This window comes from Lepidothrix coronata, unplaced genomic scaffold (assembly GCF_001604755.1).
Source record: "Lepidothrix coronata isolate B3197 unplaced genomic scaffold, Lepidothrix_coronata-1.0 Scaffold413, whole genome shotgun sequence".
NCBI classification, from domain to species: domain Eukaryota; kingdom Metazoa; phylum Chordata; class Aves; order Passeriformes; family Pipridae; genus Lepidothrix; species Lepidothrix coronata.
The window spans coordinates 57,592-73,054 of NW_016690593.1; the positions used below are offsets into that span (position 1 = coordinate 57,592).

Genomic DNA, 15,463 nt, shown 5'->3' on the forward strand with positions numbered 1-15,463 from the left:
CCCCCCCGGGGAGGAGAGTCGGGGGGGGCTCTGCTGCCATCGGGGGGGATGGGAGGGGAGCAAGGGGGGGGGACAGGACGGTGGGGGGTCACCCCAGTCACTCCCCAGTGCCCCCAGGGCCCCGCTGACCCCTGAGGCTGTGCTGGGAGGGGGGCTCAGGGCAGCCCCCCAGGCCAGCCCCGTGTTCACCCCCATCCCACTGCCCCCCAGCACCCCTCTGACCCAGCACCCAGGGGTGTGTGCACCCCACCGGGGGGGGTGTACCCCAGTGGGGGCGTCTGTACCTTATCCGGGGGGGGTGTCCCCCATTAGGGGTGTGTACCCCATTGGGGGGGGTCTGTACCCCACCTGGGGGTGTGTACCCTTTTAGGGGTGTGTGTTCCCCACCAGGGGGTCTGTACCCCAATAGGGGGGTGTACCCCACCCGGGGGTGTGTACCCCATTAGGGGGATGTGTACCCCCCCAAGTGTGAGTACCCCCCCAGGGCTGTGTGTAGCCCACCCAAGGGGTGTGTACCCCACTGGGGGGCTGTAGCCCACCAGGCCTGTGTGTGGCCCACCAGGGTGATGTGTCCCTCATTAGGGAGGTCTGTACCCCCCCCCAGGTGTGTGTACCCCACCTCGGGGGATGTGTAGCCCACCCAAGGGTGTGTGTACCCCATTAGGGGGTTCTGTACCCCATTAGGGGTGTGTGCACCCCATTAGAGGGGTCTGTAGCGCACCCAGGGGGGTTTGTACCCACCCAGGGCTGTGTGTAGCCCACCGAGGGGGTCTGTAGCCCACCCAAGGGGGCCGCACCCCCACACCGAGGCAGACAGCAGGACCCCCAACCCAGAGCTGGTACCCAGGACTTTATGCGCCCCCGCACAGCCGCGGACCCCCCCCGGGTGACACACAGACCCCCCGACCCCGAGCGGGACCCCCGGCATTGCCCGGCCCCCCCTCCTGGAGCATCCGACCCCCCCCCCCGCGGCTCCAACCCAGCGACGCCCCCTCCCCAGGCTGGCGGCCGGCGCGAGGACCCGGGGCCGGGGGGGTCCCGGGGGGGTCCCGGGGGGGGTCACTGCTTGTCGATGGCGCCCTGCTCGGCATCGCTGTCCCGCGCCGGGGGGGGCCGCAGCCACGGCGTCTCCCGCAGCACGAACCAGCAATTCCCGGCCCAGAGCAGGAAATTCAGGAACCCGAAAAGCTGCGGGAACGGGGGACGGGGAGAGGGGACGGGGAGAGGGGAGAGGGAACGGGGATGGGGAGAGGGGACGGGGAGAGGGAGAGGGGACAGGGATAGGGGACAGAGAGAGGACGGGGAGGGGAGAAGGGAGAGGGGGAAGGAAGAGGGTCGCATGGGGCACCCACGGGTGAGAACAGCACCCAGCACCCCACACACCCCGTGAGCTTCGAGCACCGTGTGTGTCCCGTGTGCCCTGGGCACCCCATGGACCCCACACACCCCATACATCCCCTACATCCCACATATCCTATACACCCCCCACACCCCATACATCCCCTACATCCCACATATCCTATACACCCCACAAACCCCACACATCCTCAAATCCCACACACCTTATAGACTCCACATATCCCCAAATCCCACACATCCCATATATCCTCAAATCCCATACACCCCCTATATCCCATACATCCATACACCCCATACACCCCCTGGACCCCAAACATCCACCCCAGGGGTCCCCCATGGCTGGGGGGGTTTCCTGGGGGTGCAGGGTGGGTCCCACAGCCCATGGGGCCTGGGGAGAGGGGGGTGGACGCCATGGCCGTGGGGGGTTCCCACCCCATTTCTACCTGTGTTCCCATCCCATTCCCACCTGTGTTCCCATCCCATTCCCACCTGTGTTCCTACCTATTCCCAAATGTTCCTCCATTCCCATGTGTGTTGCCACCCCATTCCCACTGCCCTCTCCTGGCCAAGCTTGGGAACCCAGCAATGCCCAGCTCTGCCTGAAACCCCACAAACCCCCTCCCCAAGGGCACAATGACACCCATGTGCCCACATATGCCCACATGTACCCCATAAGGGCTGGGGAGCACTCAGTTCCACTCAAAGCCCCAAAACCCCATCCCCAAGGGCACAATCACACCCTTGTGCCCGTGTGTGCCCCACAAGGCCCAGGGGTCACTCAGCTCCACTCAAACCCCCCTGAACCCACTTCCTCAAGTGACCACCTCCCCATGCCCACGCCGATGCCGCCGGCCGCGCCTCACCCTGGACATGTTGGCCAGAAATTCCATAAACCCCATAAATACTCACCCTGGAGATGTTGGCCAGAAACCCCAGAAACCCCATAAACCCCATAAATACTCACTCTGGAGATGTTGGCCAGAAACCCCATAAACCCCATAAACCCCATAAATACTCACCCTGGAGGTGTTGGCCAGAAGTCCCATAAACCCCATAAACCCCATACTCACCATGGAAATGTTGGTCAGGAACCCCATAAATCCCATAAACCCCCATACTCACTGTGGAGATATTACCAAGAAACCCCATAACCCCCATACTCACCATGGAGATGTTGGCCAGAAACCCCAGAAACCCCATACTCACCATAGAGATGTTGGCCAGAAACCCCATAAAGCCCACAAACCCCATAAACCCTCACCACGGTGATGTTGGCCATAACCCCGCTCTCACTCACCACGAAGATGTTGGCCATAAACCCCACAGACCCCATCCTCACTCACCACGGAGATGTTGGCCAGAACAAACCTCACAAACCCCCCAAACGCTCACCACGGAGATGTTGGCCAGAACAAACCTCACAAACCCCCCAAACGCTCACCACTGAGATGTTGGCCAGAACAAACCTCACAAACCCCCCAAACGCTCACCACGGAGATGTTGGCCAGAACAAACGCCTTAAACCCCACAGACCCCCCAAATGCTCACCACGGAGATGTTGGCCAGCCCCATGGCGGGCGTGGTGCCGGGGCTGCAGCGCACGCCCTCGTCCTGGCACACGGCCATGGCGCCCAGCAGGGCCCCGGGGCGCGTGGCCGCCTTCACGTCGCTCAGCCCCTTCCCCCAGGCCGCCGCCGCCACCAGCCAGAAGAAGGCGAAGCACACGGTGACACAGAAATCCTGCGGGAGCGGGAGCGTGGAATCGCGGAGTCACGGGATCGTGGAATCACAGTCACGGAGCCATGGAATCAGAGAACGAGAGACTCAGCTGGGCTGGGAAAGCCAAAACTTGAGCTGTGCCGGGGGAGGTTTAGGTTGGATATTGGGAAGAGGTTCTTTCCCGAGAGAGTGGCACAGTGCCATGGGCTGGGAACCATGGTGGGGTTGGAGCAAGGGTTGGAGTGGATGATCTCGGAGGTCATGGAATCAGAGAGTCACAGAATCAGCCAGGTTGGGAAAGACCTCCCAGATCTTCCACTCCAACCCTTGCTCCAACCCCACCGTGGTTCCCAGCCCATGGCACTGATGCCACATCCAGTCTGTGCTTAAACACCTCCAGGGATGGAGAATCCACCCCCTCCCTGGGCAGCCCATTCCAGTGGCTGAGCACTCTCTCGGGAAAGAACCTCTTCCCAATATCCAACCTAAACCTCCCCCGGCACAGCTCAAGGCCCTCTTGTCCTACTGCTGCTTCCTGGGAGCAGAGCCCGAATTCCCCCCGGCTCCCCCCTCCTGTCCGGGACTTGCAGAGAGTCAGGAGGTCTCCCCTGAGCCTCCTCTTCTCCAGCCTCAACAGCCCCAGCTCCCTCAGCCTCTCCTCATGGGAATTGTGCTCCAGACCCTTCCCCAGCCTCGTTGTCCTTCCCTGGACATGGAAAGGGGGTCAGGCATTGGGAGGGGCTGCCCAGGGGGTGGGGGGTGGGAAGGGGTCCAGGGGATGGGGTTTGGGGGCTCAGGGGGTGCCGGCAGTGCTGGGGTGGGGGTTGGACCCAATGAGCTTAAAGGTCTCTCCCAGTGTTGATGATCCCATGATTCTGTTCTGGGATTATCAATGATTCCGGTCCCCTGGGATGGAGGGAATAACCAGGCTGGGGTGGTCTCCTTGGGAATGGAGGGAATAATGGAAATTGCTGGAATAACCAGGCTGGGGTGGTTCCTTGGGAATGGGGATGGATGGAATAACTGGGCTGGGGTGATCCCCTGGGATGGAGGGAATAATGGAAATAATCAGGCTGAGGTGGCTCCTTGGGAATGGAGGGAATGATAGAAATTGCTGGAATAACCAGGCTGGGGTGAGGGATGATGGGGATGGAGGGAATAGCCAGGGTGGGGTGATCCCCTGGAATGGAGGGAGTAATGGAAACGGCTGGAATAGCCAGGCTGGGGTGGTCCCCTGGGAATAGGGATGGATGGAACAAGCAGAGCCCATCGAACCCCCCCCAGGGTGGCACGGCCACCCTGGTACCGCTCCCTGGGTGGGAGACACGAGCTCGTCCCTGCAGGAACTGCCGGGGTTGACGCTTTTCCCCGGAAAACTCATCCCTCCTTCAACACGAATATTCCCACACACACCCCCCTCCCCCACGGCCCAGGACCCCCCCGCTGGATCGGGGGGTGCCGGGGAGTCGTTCCCATCTTACCCCGAAGGGGAGCTTGGTGTTCTGGGAGTAGAGGGAATGGAAGCGGAGGTAGATCCCCAGGGCTGCCATGGAGTACAGGAAGCAGAAGACCCCCAGGGTCACGAAGAACTCGGCGGGGGCCGAGAAGTCGCCCACCAGGTACAGGGTGCGGGCCTCGGACTCCTCCTGGCAGTCCGGCATCCCAAAGGGAATCTGGTACAACCTGGGAGGGAGGGAGGGAGCGTCAGGGGATGGAAGGGGGGAATAACCAGGCTGGAGTGGTTCCCTGGGATGGAGGGAATAATGGAAAGGGCTGGAATAACCAGGCTGGGGTGGTTCCTTGGGAATGGAGATGGAGGGAATTACCAGGTTGAGTGGTTCCTTGGGAGTGGGGATGGAGGGAATAACTGGGGTGGTTCCTTGGGAATGGGAATAGATGGAATAACCAGGCTGGGGTGGTTCCTTGGGAGTGGGGATGGAGGGAATAACCGGGCTGGGTCATTCCTTGGGAGTGGGAATAGATGGAATAACGGGGCTGGGGTGGAGGATAATGGGGATGGAGGGAATAACCAGGCTGGGGTGGTCTCCTGGGATGGAGGGAATAATGGAAAGGGCTGGAATAACCAGGCTGGGGTGAGGGATGGGGATGGAAGGAATAACCAGGCTGGAGTGGTCTCCTGGGATGGAGGGGTAGAGGGAATAACTGGGCTGGGGTGGTCCCCCAGGGCTGGAGGGATGGAATGACCAGGCTGGGGTGGTCTCCTGGGAATACGGGGAGGATGGGGATGGAGGGAATGACCAGGCTGGGGTGGTACCCTGGGAGGAGGGCACAGATCTGCTGCCAGGTCCGAGCCCGGATGCTTTTCCAGGGTGCAGTGCCCTGGCACAGGGCCGGTGGCACAGGGAGGGGGCAGAGCTGGTGGCTCAGGGCTGGCCTGGCTCCATCAGCACATTCCCAGATAACTCGGGATTCCCCTGGTGTTCCCTGATGAACAACAATCCCGCTGGATGGTGGTGGGAACTGGAGCCACAGGGATCCCCTGTGACCCCAGGGACATCCCATGACCCCAGGGATGCCCTTTTATCGCAGGAATAATGCATGATCCCAGGGATGCCCTGTGATCCCAGGGATGCCCTTTTATCCCAGGAATGTCCATTGATCCCAGGGATGTCCCATGATGTCCCCATGGTGTCGGGGTGTGACGGGTCCCCATCAGGACACAGCCTCAGGGCCACGCCCGTGTCCCACGGGGGTCCTGGCGGTGGGAGGGGGGGTCTCACCCCAGCGCAGTCCCCTCGGGGAGGGACCCCGGGGGGGTTCCGGGGCTCAGCCCCCCCTCACCTGAAGGGGTAGCCGAACTGGACGGAGATGGCCGTCATGGCCCCGCTCTCACAGCGCACCGTGGCCCCGGTCTCGCCGCTGAAGGAGCCGCAGGAGCCGAAGGCGAAGATGGCAAAGAGCTGCAGGAGAGGGGACGGGTCGGGGGGAGACCCCGCGGGGACCCCCCCTCATCCCGGAGGGGGTTTGCACTCCCCGGGGCTCAGTCCCGGGCAAAGTGCCACCCCGCAGCTGTCGGCCCCGGGTGGCAGCTGCTGGCACTGGGATTCCGCTGGCACCGGGATTCTGCTGGCACCGGGATTTGAGGACGGGGGTGATGTTCGGGGGGGCACCAAGGCCGAGCCCACTCCCCTCCTCCCTTAAATTTCGGCGGCAGCCGAGCGCCTGGGGGGTTTCCAGCCGGCCGTGATGGGACCCCCGGGGTCGTCTCGTCCCTCGGTGCCTCACCGCCCTTATCTCCGGGATGGGGGGGCCGGGAAAACCCCATTCCCGGAGTGTTTTCCCGCAGCTCTCCCCGGCCGAGCTCCCGCCTTTCCACCAAGTGGGGATTCCGAGCCTCCCGGCCCGGGCGTGGGCAGCCCCACGTGCGGCACCGAGGGGTGAAGCCGGGAATTCCGGTGGCTCCTCCTGGGATTTTTCCCTCTCGGTTTTGCTTTCGGGGTCTCTTCGCACACCCGGGGGCCTCCCTAGGTGGGATTATCCGACTCATAGAGCCGTGGGGTCGGGGGCAAAGCCCCCAGTCGGGTTGCTGCGGGTGGGAGATGCCCAAATCGGGCTGGAAGCCCCCCCCCGTGCCTCAGTTTCCCCGGGAGCCCCCGGCCCCGGCGAGGCCGAGGCGCGGAAATGCCGCCCTGAAACCCAATCCCGCCGGGATCGGCCCTGGCACGGCCGGGCCGGGCCCGCGGGCACTCGGCTCAGCCCCCCCGAGGGTCCTCCGGCCCAGGCCCCGCCGACCCCCGGACCCCTCCCCATCCCACCCAGCGCCTCCTGAGCCCGTGGGGGGACCCGCCCCCCGTGTCCCCGGTCCACCCCCCGTGTCCCCGGCCCCCCCGGCCCGGCCGGGCAAGGCCACCCGCTCAAGGTCACCGGGGGGGGGACACGAGGCCCCGCACCCCAACCCCCGAACGGGGCCGGCGGGGGGGGCTCCGGAGGGGCGGGGGGAGCTCCGGGGTCCCCTCGTGCCGGGGGGGCTCCAGGGGAGGGGGCGGGGGCTGTGCCGGGGGCGCGGGGGTCACTCACCCACTCGAGCACCTTGATGAAGCCCAGCGGCTCCTGCAGGCGGCCCCAGCGCAGCCCACGCAGGACACGGTCCTGCGGGGGGAGAGAGCCGGGAACACCGGGAACACCGGGGAGACAGGGATCACCGGGAATACAGGGATCACTGGGAACACGGGGGAGACAGGGATCACCGGGAATACAGGGATCACTGGGAACACCGGGAACACCGGGGAGACAGGGATCACCGGGAATACAGGGATCACTGGGAATACAGGGAACACAGGGAATACAGGGATCACTGGGAGCACTGGGATACAGGGGATACGGGGAATACAGGGGTCACCGGGAATACTGGGAATACAGGGGATATAGGGATCACGAGGAGCACTGGGAATACGGGGGATACAGGGAATATAGGGATCATCGGGAATGCAGGGAATACAAGGATCACCGGGAACACCGGGAATACAGGGAATAGAGGGATCACCGGGAATACTACAGGGATTATCGAGAATACAGGGAACACTGGGAGCACGGGGATTAGAGGGATCACTGGGAACACCGGGAATACAGGGATCACCGGGAGCACCGGGAATACAGAGAACACGGGGAATACAGGGAAAAGAAGGATCACCCGGAACACAGGGAGCACTGGGAATACAGGGAACACCTTGGACACCGGGAGCACTGGGAACACGGGGGGACCGGGAATACAGGGAACATCGGGAACACCGAGACGGCACCGCGAGGTGCCCTGGGGGACCGGGAAGCGCTCCAGGGAACAGGGGGGATTGCACCCCCGGGGGAGCGGGGGGCGACCCGGGTGACGGGGGGGCTGCACCGGGGGCTGCCCCGGGGGGCTGGGAAGCTGCTCCCGAGGAACCGGCGGGGCCACCACGGGATGGCCCCGGGCAGGGGGGGCAGCGACCGGGGAGCTGCTCAGGGAGGAGGGGTTACAACGGGGCACCGGGGGGCAGCTCCGGGGACAGGGGGGCTGCACCGGGGGGCTGTAACGGAGGGGCTGGGGGGCTTCGCCGGGGAACCGCGAGGACCGCACCGGGGGGCCAACGGGCCGGGGGGCTGCCCCGGGAGGCTGGAACGGGGGGCAGGGGGAGCTGCAAGGCGGGACCGAGGGGGCGGCAGCGGGGCCTGCCCCGGGCTGGGGGTACCTCAGTGGGCTGGGGGCTGCTCCGAGGGAGCGGGGGCAGCGCCCCGAGGGACCGAGAGGCTGCTCGGGGGGACCGGGGGGGCTGCAACGGGATTGTCCCGGCCGGGGGAATTGAGGGTACCACACCGGGGGACCGGGGGGGCTGCTCAAGGCGTCGGGGCGACGCCCCCGGGGCTGTCCCGAGGGACCAGGGGGGCTGCAGTGGGATTGCCCCGGGCTGGGGCTGCTCCGGGGGACCGGGGGCTGCACCGGGGCTCGCCCGAGGCGGCTGCACCGGGACACTGTGGGACTTTCTCTGGGGGTTAATACCGGCCCCCCGGGGGTCTGTGCGCTGTCATCGAGGGGCCGCGCCGGGAGCCCGCCCGGTGGCCCCGGAGCCCTACCTGGAGCCGGGTCGCTTTGTCACCGGCCGCGGGGGCTCCGGGCTCGGCCATGGCCGGGCCGGGGGCGGTCGGTGCTGCCTCCGCCGCCCGCTGGGACCGCTCCGCTGCCGGAGCCGCCGCCGGGCACCCCCCGCCCCCGGGCCGGGCGGCCCCGCCCCCTCACCCCCCCGGGCCGCCCCCCGGAGCAGCCCCCCCGGCTCACACCCCTCCCCCGGGCCGGCCCCCATCCCCGGCCGCCCCTGTGCCCCCCGCCCAGTGCGGGGGGGTCCGTGTGTCCGTCTGTCCGTCCATCGGTTCCTCCGAGCCCCCGTCAGTCGGGGACGCTGGGACGGCACGAGGGTCCCGCCGGGGCCGCACCGGGTGCCGGGCTTTGGGGTCCCGGCACGGTCTGGGGGCACCCTGGCGGCTCTGCCCTGGCACCCGTGGCCCCCTCCCGTAGCCCTTTCCCTGTCCCACTCCCCGGGACACCCTCCCCAGCTCCCTCCCCGGTACGCCCTTTCCCGGTACCTCCTCCCGGGACCCCCTTCCTTGTGCCCCTCCCCAGTGCCCCGTCTCGGTATCCCCTCCCCAGTGCTCCCCTCAATGCCCCTTCCCGGTGCCCCCTCCCTGGTACCCCCGTCCCAGGGACCCCATCCCGGTACCGCGCCGTGCTCTCCCTCTAACCCCGCCCCCTGCTCATCTAACCCCGCCCCTGCTCATCTAACCACGCCCCATTGACCACGCCCCAATCAAATGTCCCATCGCGCTGTGGCCCCGCCCCCAGTGTGGCCCCGCCCTACCCTCAAGACCACGCCCCCACCTGAGTATCGGCGGAGTCCTGGCCCCGCCCGCGGTCCCATGACCACGCCCCCTCAGCCATGTCTCCCACGCCCTCCGTAGCCCCGCCCCCTCCGCTAATCCCGCCCCCCACCTTCGCATTGGCCACCGGGGCGCGGCGCTGCCCAATGAGCGCGCGGCGCGGGCGGAAGCGGCGCTGGGAGGACCGGAAGCGGCGCCGGAGCGCCGGGTGAGGGTCGAGACCGAGCGGAGCCCGCGAGACCCCCCGGAGACCCCCCAGCAGCCCCGAAAAGTCCCCGGAACCCCCCGAGTCCCAGCCCCGCGCCGCCGCAATGTTCCTCACGCGCTCCGAGTATGACCGGTGAGTGTGCGGCCGCCCCCGCTGAGTCACGGGGCCCGTGCGCCGAGCGGGGCCTCCCGGGCCGGAGTCGCACCGCGGGTGGCGGGAGCCCCGGGAGGGAGTGTGAGGGTGGGATGGGGGGGTCTGGGGAAGGGGCTGGAGCACCGGGAGAACTGCGGGAGCTGGGGAAGGGACTGGAGCAGCAGGAGAACTGAGGGAGCTGGGGGGGCTCAGCCTGGAGAAAAGGAGGCTCAGGGGGCACCTTCTGGCTCTGCAACCCCCTGACAGGAGGAGGGAGCAGGGGGGGGTCGGGCTCTGCTCCCAGGGAACAAGGGACAGGAAGAGAGGGAACGGCCTCAGGCTGTGCCAGGGGAGGGTCAGGTTGGATGTTGGGGAAATTCCTGCCTGGAAAGGGCTGTAAAGCACGGGAAGGGGCTGCCCAGGGGGTTCTGGAGCCCCCATCCCTGGAGGTGTCCTCAAAACCTGTGGATGTGGTCCCTGGGGGCACAGGCAGGGGTGGCCTTGGCAGGGCTGGGGGTGGTTGGACTCGATGATCCCAGAGAGCTTTTCCAGCCTCAAGGATTCCTCAGGGGAAAACAAACCTCTCCTGGCAGGGTCAGGTTGGATGCTGGGGGAATTCCTGCGTGGAAAAGGTGGTCTGGCCCTGGGAGGGGATGCCCAGGGAGGTTTGGAGCCTCCATCCCTGGAGCTGTCCAGAAAACACCTGGATGTGGCACCTGGGGACGTGGGATTCCAGAATTCCAGGGGCTCTCAGGGCACCACTGGGATTCCAGAGGCTCCCAACCTGGAATGGGACATGTTCTGTGACACTCCCTGTTCCCTGTGTCCAGGACCATCCCAAATCCAGTCCCTGGGAGGGTCCCAGGTGGCTGCAGGGCCCCCATTCCTGGTTTTCCTGCCCCCCTGAGTGTCCCTGTTGTCCCTGCAGAGGTGTGAACACCTTCTCTCCTGAGGGGAGGCTCTTCCAGGTGGAATATGCCATCGAGGCCATAAAGGTACTGTCATCTCCACCCCCTTTCCAAGCTTTTGGGGCTCCTGGGGCTCCTCCAAACCCCAAACTGGGTTGGTTGGGACAAATCCCGGGGCTGTTCCCTCCCAAACTTCCCACGCTCTGCTCTCCTGAGGGTCACGAAGGACCAAATCCCAGCGTTTTCCCTCCAGTTCAGGGGGATGGTCCCTTCCCATGTCCCCAAACCAACCCCAATCCCAAGATGTTTCTCCTCAGATCAACCCTAAAAGGTTGGATTTAAGAGCAGGAAGCCCCAAGGGACCTTTTGGGGTTAAATGTCCTTAACTGGAAAATGTTCCTGTTTATTATGTGGTATTTATAGGATTGGACATAAGGTTAAATTTGGGATAAACTGGTTGAGGGATGAAGGGAAGGAGCCCTGGGGGGTTTGGGTTGGGGAAGAGGAGGGTCCTGCCTTCAGTTCCTGGGAGCACTAAAATGAGGGATAAAGGGATAGTGGGGGAAAAAAAGGGGGGAAAAGGTGATGGAAGTGACAAAATCTGCAAGGAATTGGGAATTAAAGCTCCTGGGATGGGGGATTAGGGTGGTTGTTCATGGGATCGAGGGGGGACAACAAAGGGGCTGGTGGGATCAACATGGGATCAAGGTAAGGATTGGTGGGATCAATATGGGATCAAGGTAAGGATTCGTGGGATCAATATGGGATCAAGGTAAGGGTTGGTGGGATCAGTATGGGATCAAGGTAAGGATTGGTGGGATCAGTATGGGATCAAGGTAAGGATTCGTGGGATCAATTTGGGATCAAGGCAGGGATAGGTGGGATCAAGGCAGGCACTGATGGGATCAAGGTCAGGGGCTGGTGGGATCCAGGTAAGCCTTGGTAGGATCACAGTGGGATCAAGGCAGGATCAAGGTGGGATCAAGATGAGGATTGATGGGCTCAAGGTCAGAGTTGGTGGGATCAAGGTTGGATCCAGGCAGGGACTGGTGGGATTAAGGTGCGATCAGGGTGGGCTTTAAAGTAGGGGCTGGTGGGACCAAGGTGAGATCAAGGTAGGGGTTGGTGAGATCAAGGGAAGGATTATTAGGATCAAGGTAGGATCAAGTCGGATCCAGGCAGGGATTGGTGGGATAAAGGTGGGATCAAGGCAGGGATTGGTGGGATCAAGGTGGGATCAAGGCAGGGGCCGATGGGATCCAAGCAGAGGTTTCCAGGAGCTCCTGGGATGTTCCCTGTGGCTGTGGGGACACCACAGTGACCCTGGGGTGTCCTGGAGCTCCCGGGGCACTGGGCAGAGCAGGAGCTCTTGGAAAGCAAAGTGCCCTGGTTTCGGGCTGGGATTTGGGATTTGGGCCCATCTGGGAAATCCTCTCTCCCTTTAAACTTCCTTCCCTCTGGCAGAGGGGGATTCCCAGGGCCTTTCCCACTCCTGAGGCCTCTCCAGCTGCTGTTGCCTGGGAGGTGAGGGATCTGCTGGCCCAGCCAGCTGGGAATGCCGTGGATTCCACCTTCCCCACTTCCCAGTTCAGGGAATAACCTTGGAAAGCCAGAGCGGGTTTGTCCGGGGGGGAGTGACAGGATGAATCCTGGGAAATCCCAGCCCCAAATAAGGCAGATTTGGGAGTTTCTGTTGGAACTTTGGAGCCTGGGGGCTGTTTTCCAGTTGGGCTCCACGGCCATCGGGATCCAGACGTCGGAGGGAGTGTGCCTGGCCGTGGAGAAGAGGATCACCTCCCCCCTCATGGAGCCCAGCAGCATCGAGAAGATCGTGGAGATCGACTCCCACATCGGTGAGAATCTGGGATACAGCCCTGGGAACAACCTGGGAACAGCCTGGGAACAGAGATACAGCCCTGGGAACAGCCCTGGGAACAGCCCTGGGAACAGCCCTGGGAGCATCCCTGCAATCCTGGGGGTTTATATCCCAGGGGTCCACCCCCTGGGAGGTTGGGAAGCTGTGCTTTGGGATGAGCCCTCCCTGAGAGGGGCAGGAAAACTGGGAATGGGGGGCCCTGGAGCCACCTGGGACCCCCCAGGGTCTGAATTTGGAGTGTTCCTAGACACAGGGAGTGTCACAGAACACATCCCATTCCAGGCTGGAATCCTAGATGGTGCCCCAGGGGCCCCTGGAATTCTGGAATCCCACGTCTCCAGGTGCCACATCCAGGTGTTTTCTGAACAGCTCCAGGGATGGAGGCTCCAAACCCCTCTGGGCAGCCCCTCCCAGGGCCAGACCTCCCTCTGGGAACAGCCCTGGGAGCACCTCTGGAATCCCAGGAGTTCATATCCCAAGGATCTCCCCCAGGAGTTTGGGAAGCTGTGCTTTGGGATGGGCCCTCCCGGTGCTCCCAGGCACTGGTTTTCCAGGCTCCAGGCCAGCTCCAGGAGCCGGGAAGAGGCAGCTGAAGCGCTGCCTCTGCTTCAGTGACCTCCCTCATCCCAAATTTAGCTCTGGAAGGGCAGGGAATTGCAGGGATTTGACTCCAGGCCAGTTTTTCTGGGAGAGCCGGAGCCACCTCTGCCCTGAGGGCCCCCACAGCCTCCTGGAGGGCAGGAGAGCTCCCAGATTCCCATATTCCTGCTCTGAGGGCATGGGAAGAGCTCCAGGAGTTCCATTCCCTCTCCCTGGGGGCTATTCCAGGGGCTCCTGCTGCGGGTCAGCCAGGCAGGGCCCCTTCCCAGCAGGTCGTTTCCATGGAATCCTCAAAGTTGGAAAAACCCTCTGGGGTCATGGAGTGCAGCCATTCCCAAGGGCCACATCCAGGTGTTTTTTGGACGCTCCCAGGGATGGGGATTCCAACCCCCCTGGGCAGCTCCTTCCTGTGCTTTACAGCCCTTTCCAGGCAGGAATTTTCCCAGTATCCAACCTGACCCTCCCCTGGCACAGCCTGAGGCCGTTCCCTCTCCTTGTTCCCTGGGAGCAGAGCCCGACCCCCCCCTGCTCCCCCTCCTGTCTGGGAATTCTGGAGAGGGAGAAGGTCCCCCCTGAGCCTTCTTTTTTTCAGGATGAGCTCCTGGTTTTCCAGCCCCTTCCCCATCCCTGGATGCCTCAATGTCCTTCTTGTCCCGAGGGACCCAAAGCTGCCCCCAGAATTCCAGGTGTGGAATTCCAGTGCCCAGCATGGGGGGGGGGGCAAATCCCACCCTCTCCCGTTCCCACGTTCCCGCTTGGGAAACTTTGTGTCTCACGTGGGTTTTGGGGCAGTTTGGGGGGAAAACTCATCCCGAGGAAAGTGTGGAATGACTCCTCTCCCATTCCAGGCTGTGCCATGAGTGGCCTGATCGCCGATGCCAAGACCTTGATTGACAAGGCCCGAGTGGAGACTCAGGTGAGATCCCACAAATCCCGGGAATGCCTTGGGAGTCTGGGGAAAGGGAAGATCATTCCAGTAAAGGAGCTGGAATGGGAAAGGTGTGGAGTGGGAGGTTTGCTGGGAGCACAAGGGCTGTGCCTGCCTCTGTTTTGGCAAAACACTGGATATATTGGATGTGTTTTTATCCCCCTAAATTTCCTGGATGCTCCAAGATCCCAGGGCCAAATCCCTGCTGGAGTAAAGGCTTTTCCTTACATATTATCCTACATATTTCCTACATATTCCCCAGCTCTGGAGAGCTGGATAACCCATTGCTTCCAGAACAGCTGCTGGTATAAGGCATTCCAGCCTTGTCTTTCCCTGCTGTTATCCCAAGGTTTGGTTATCCCGAGATTTTCTGGGGATTTCTGCCCTTCCCGGCTCTTCCACGGGAGAACAGGCGCTGAGTTCCCCAGGGAGATAATCCCTGTGTGTTCACCCGGGGGGACGCTCCTCCCCGCCCCATCAACCCCCTGGGAATGCCTTGTTTCCCGGGAGCACAGGGATAGCAGGAATGTTTGTCCCCCTTTCCCTGCAGAACCACTGGTTCACCTACAACGAGACGATGACGGTGGAGAGCGTCACCCAGGCCGTGTCCAACCTGGCCCTGCAGTTCGGGGAGGAAGACGCCGATCCCGGAGCCATGGTGGGCGCCGGCAGGGATTTGGGAATGCCGGGGGGGCTCCGGGGGGTGTTGATCCCCCCTGTCCCGCTCCGTGTCCCACTGTCCCCTCCTGTCTCCCGCAGTCCCGCCCCTTCGGTGTCGCGCTGCTCTTCGGAGGAGTGGATGAGAAGGGCCCCCAGCTGTGAGTGCTGCTCCTGCAATCCTTTGGGAAGATCCAAACCTCCCCTGGGAACTCCCCGCCGGGCGCATTCGGGGATTTTCCCGAAGGGTTTATCCTGCTGTGTGTCTGTTATGGATCCCTTCCCTGAGCCCTCCCTGCCTGTTCCCATGGGAAACACCCCCGATCTTCCCCAAATCCTTGTTTTCTGGGTTAAAGCTGTGCTTTCCTGGGAAAGAGGGAAGCGTTCCAGCTCTCCCTGGGCTGAGTTTATTCCTCCCTTTCCCTAAAGGAGGCCGGTAACCCAATCCCTGGGACATTCCTTGGGGTGGTGGCTGTAACCTGAACTCCGGGATTCAAAGGGCCCTGCTGGAGGTGGGAAGGGCTCGGCAGAGCCAGCCCATCAAGGCTCGGCTCCCAGCAGGAAAAACCAGCTGGATTTACTCAAAAAAATGTGGAGAAAGGGGGAAAATCCAAAGGGAAATTGTTCCCTGGGCAACAAAGACAGTGTTGGAGTGCCCAGGGGGGTTTGGAGCCTCCATCCCTGGAGCTGTCCAGAAAACACCTGGATGT

At 63.3% G+C, this 15,463-nt stretch overlaps 2 protein-coding genes across 2 annotated transcripts in view; one reads left to right on the forward strand and one right to left on the reverse strand.

Moving 5' to 3' along the window:
* Positions 1 to 1,059: 1,059 nt before the first annotated feature.
* SYPL2 (synaptophysin like 2) lies at positions 1,060 to 7,619 on the reverse strand. The gene is made up of 6 exons (XM_017839441.1): positions 7,409 to 7,619; positions 7,117 to 7,371; positions 5,881 to 5,999; positions 4,560 to 4,761; positions 2,908 to 3,099; positions 1,060 to 1,188 (listed from the first exon to the last, which is right to left on the reverse strand). Exons 1-6 carry the CDS (start codon positions 7,517 to 7,519, stop codon positions 1,060 to 1,062), a joined length of 1,008 nt encoding a protein of 335 aa, XP_017694930.1. The 5' UTR covers positions 7,520 to 7,619.
* Positions 7,620 to 9,613: 1,994 nt separating this feature from the next.
* Positions 9,614 to 15,463, forward strand: part of PSMA5 (proteasome subunit alpha 5) — a 12,300-nt gene continuing 6,450 nt past the window's right edge. The window contains exons 1-6 of the mRNA XM_017839442.1: positions 9,614 to 9,784; positions 10,713 to 10,779; positions 12,419 to 12,545; positions 14,017 to 14,084; positions 14,647 to 14,754; positions 14,856 to 14,914. Of these exons, the coding sequence (XP_017694931.1) occupies positions 9,756 to 9,784; positions 10,713 to 10,779; positions 12,419 to 12,545; positions 14,017 to 14,084; positions 14,647 to 14,754; positions 14,856 to 14,914 (458 nt within the window). The 5' untranslated portion in view covers positions 9,614 to 9,755. The remainder of the gene's footprint in view (positions 9,785 to 10,712; positions 10,780 to 12,418; positions 12,546 to 14,016; positions 14,085 to 14,646; positions 14,755 to 14,855; positions 14,915 to 15,463) is intronic.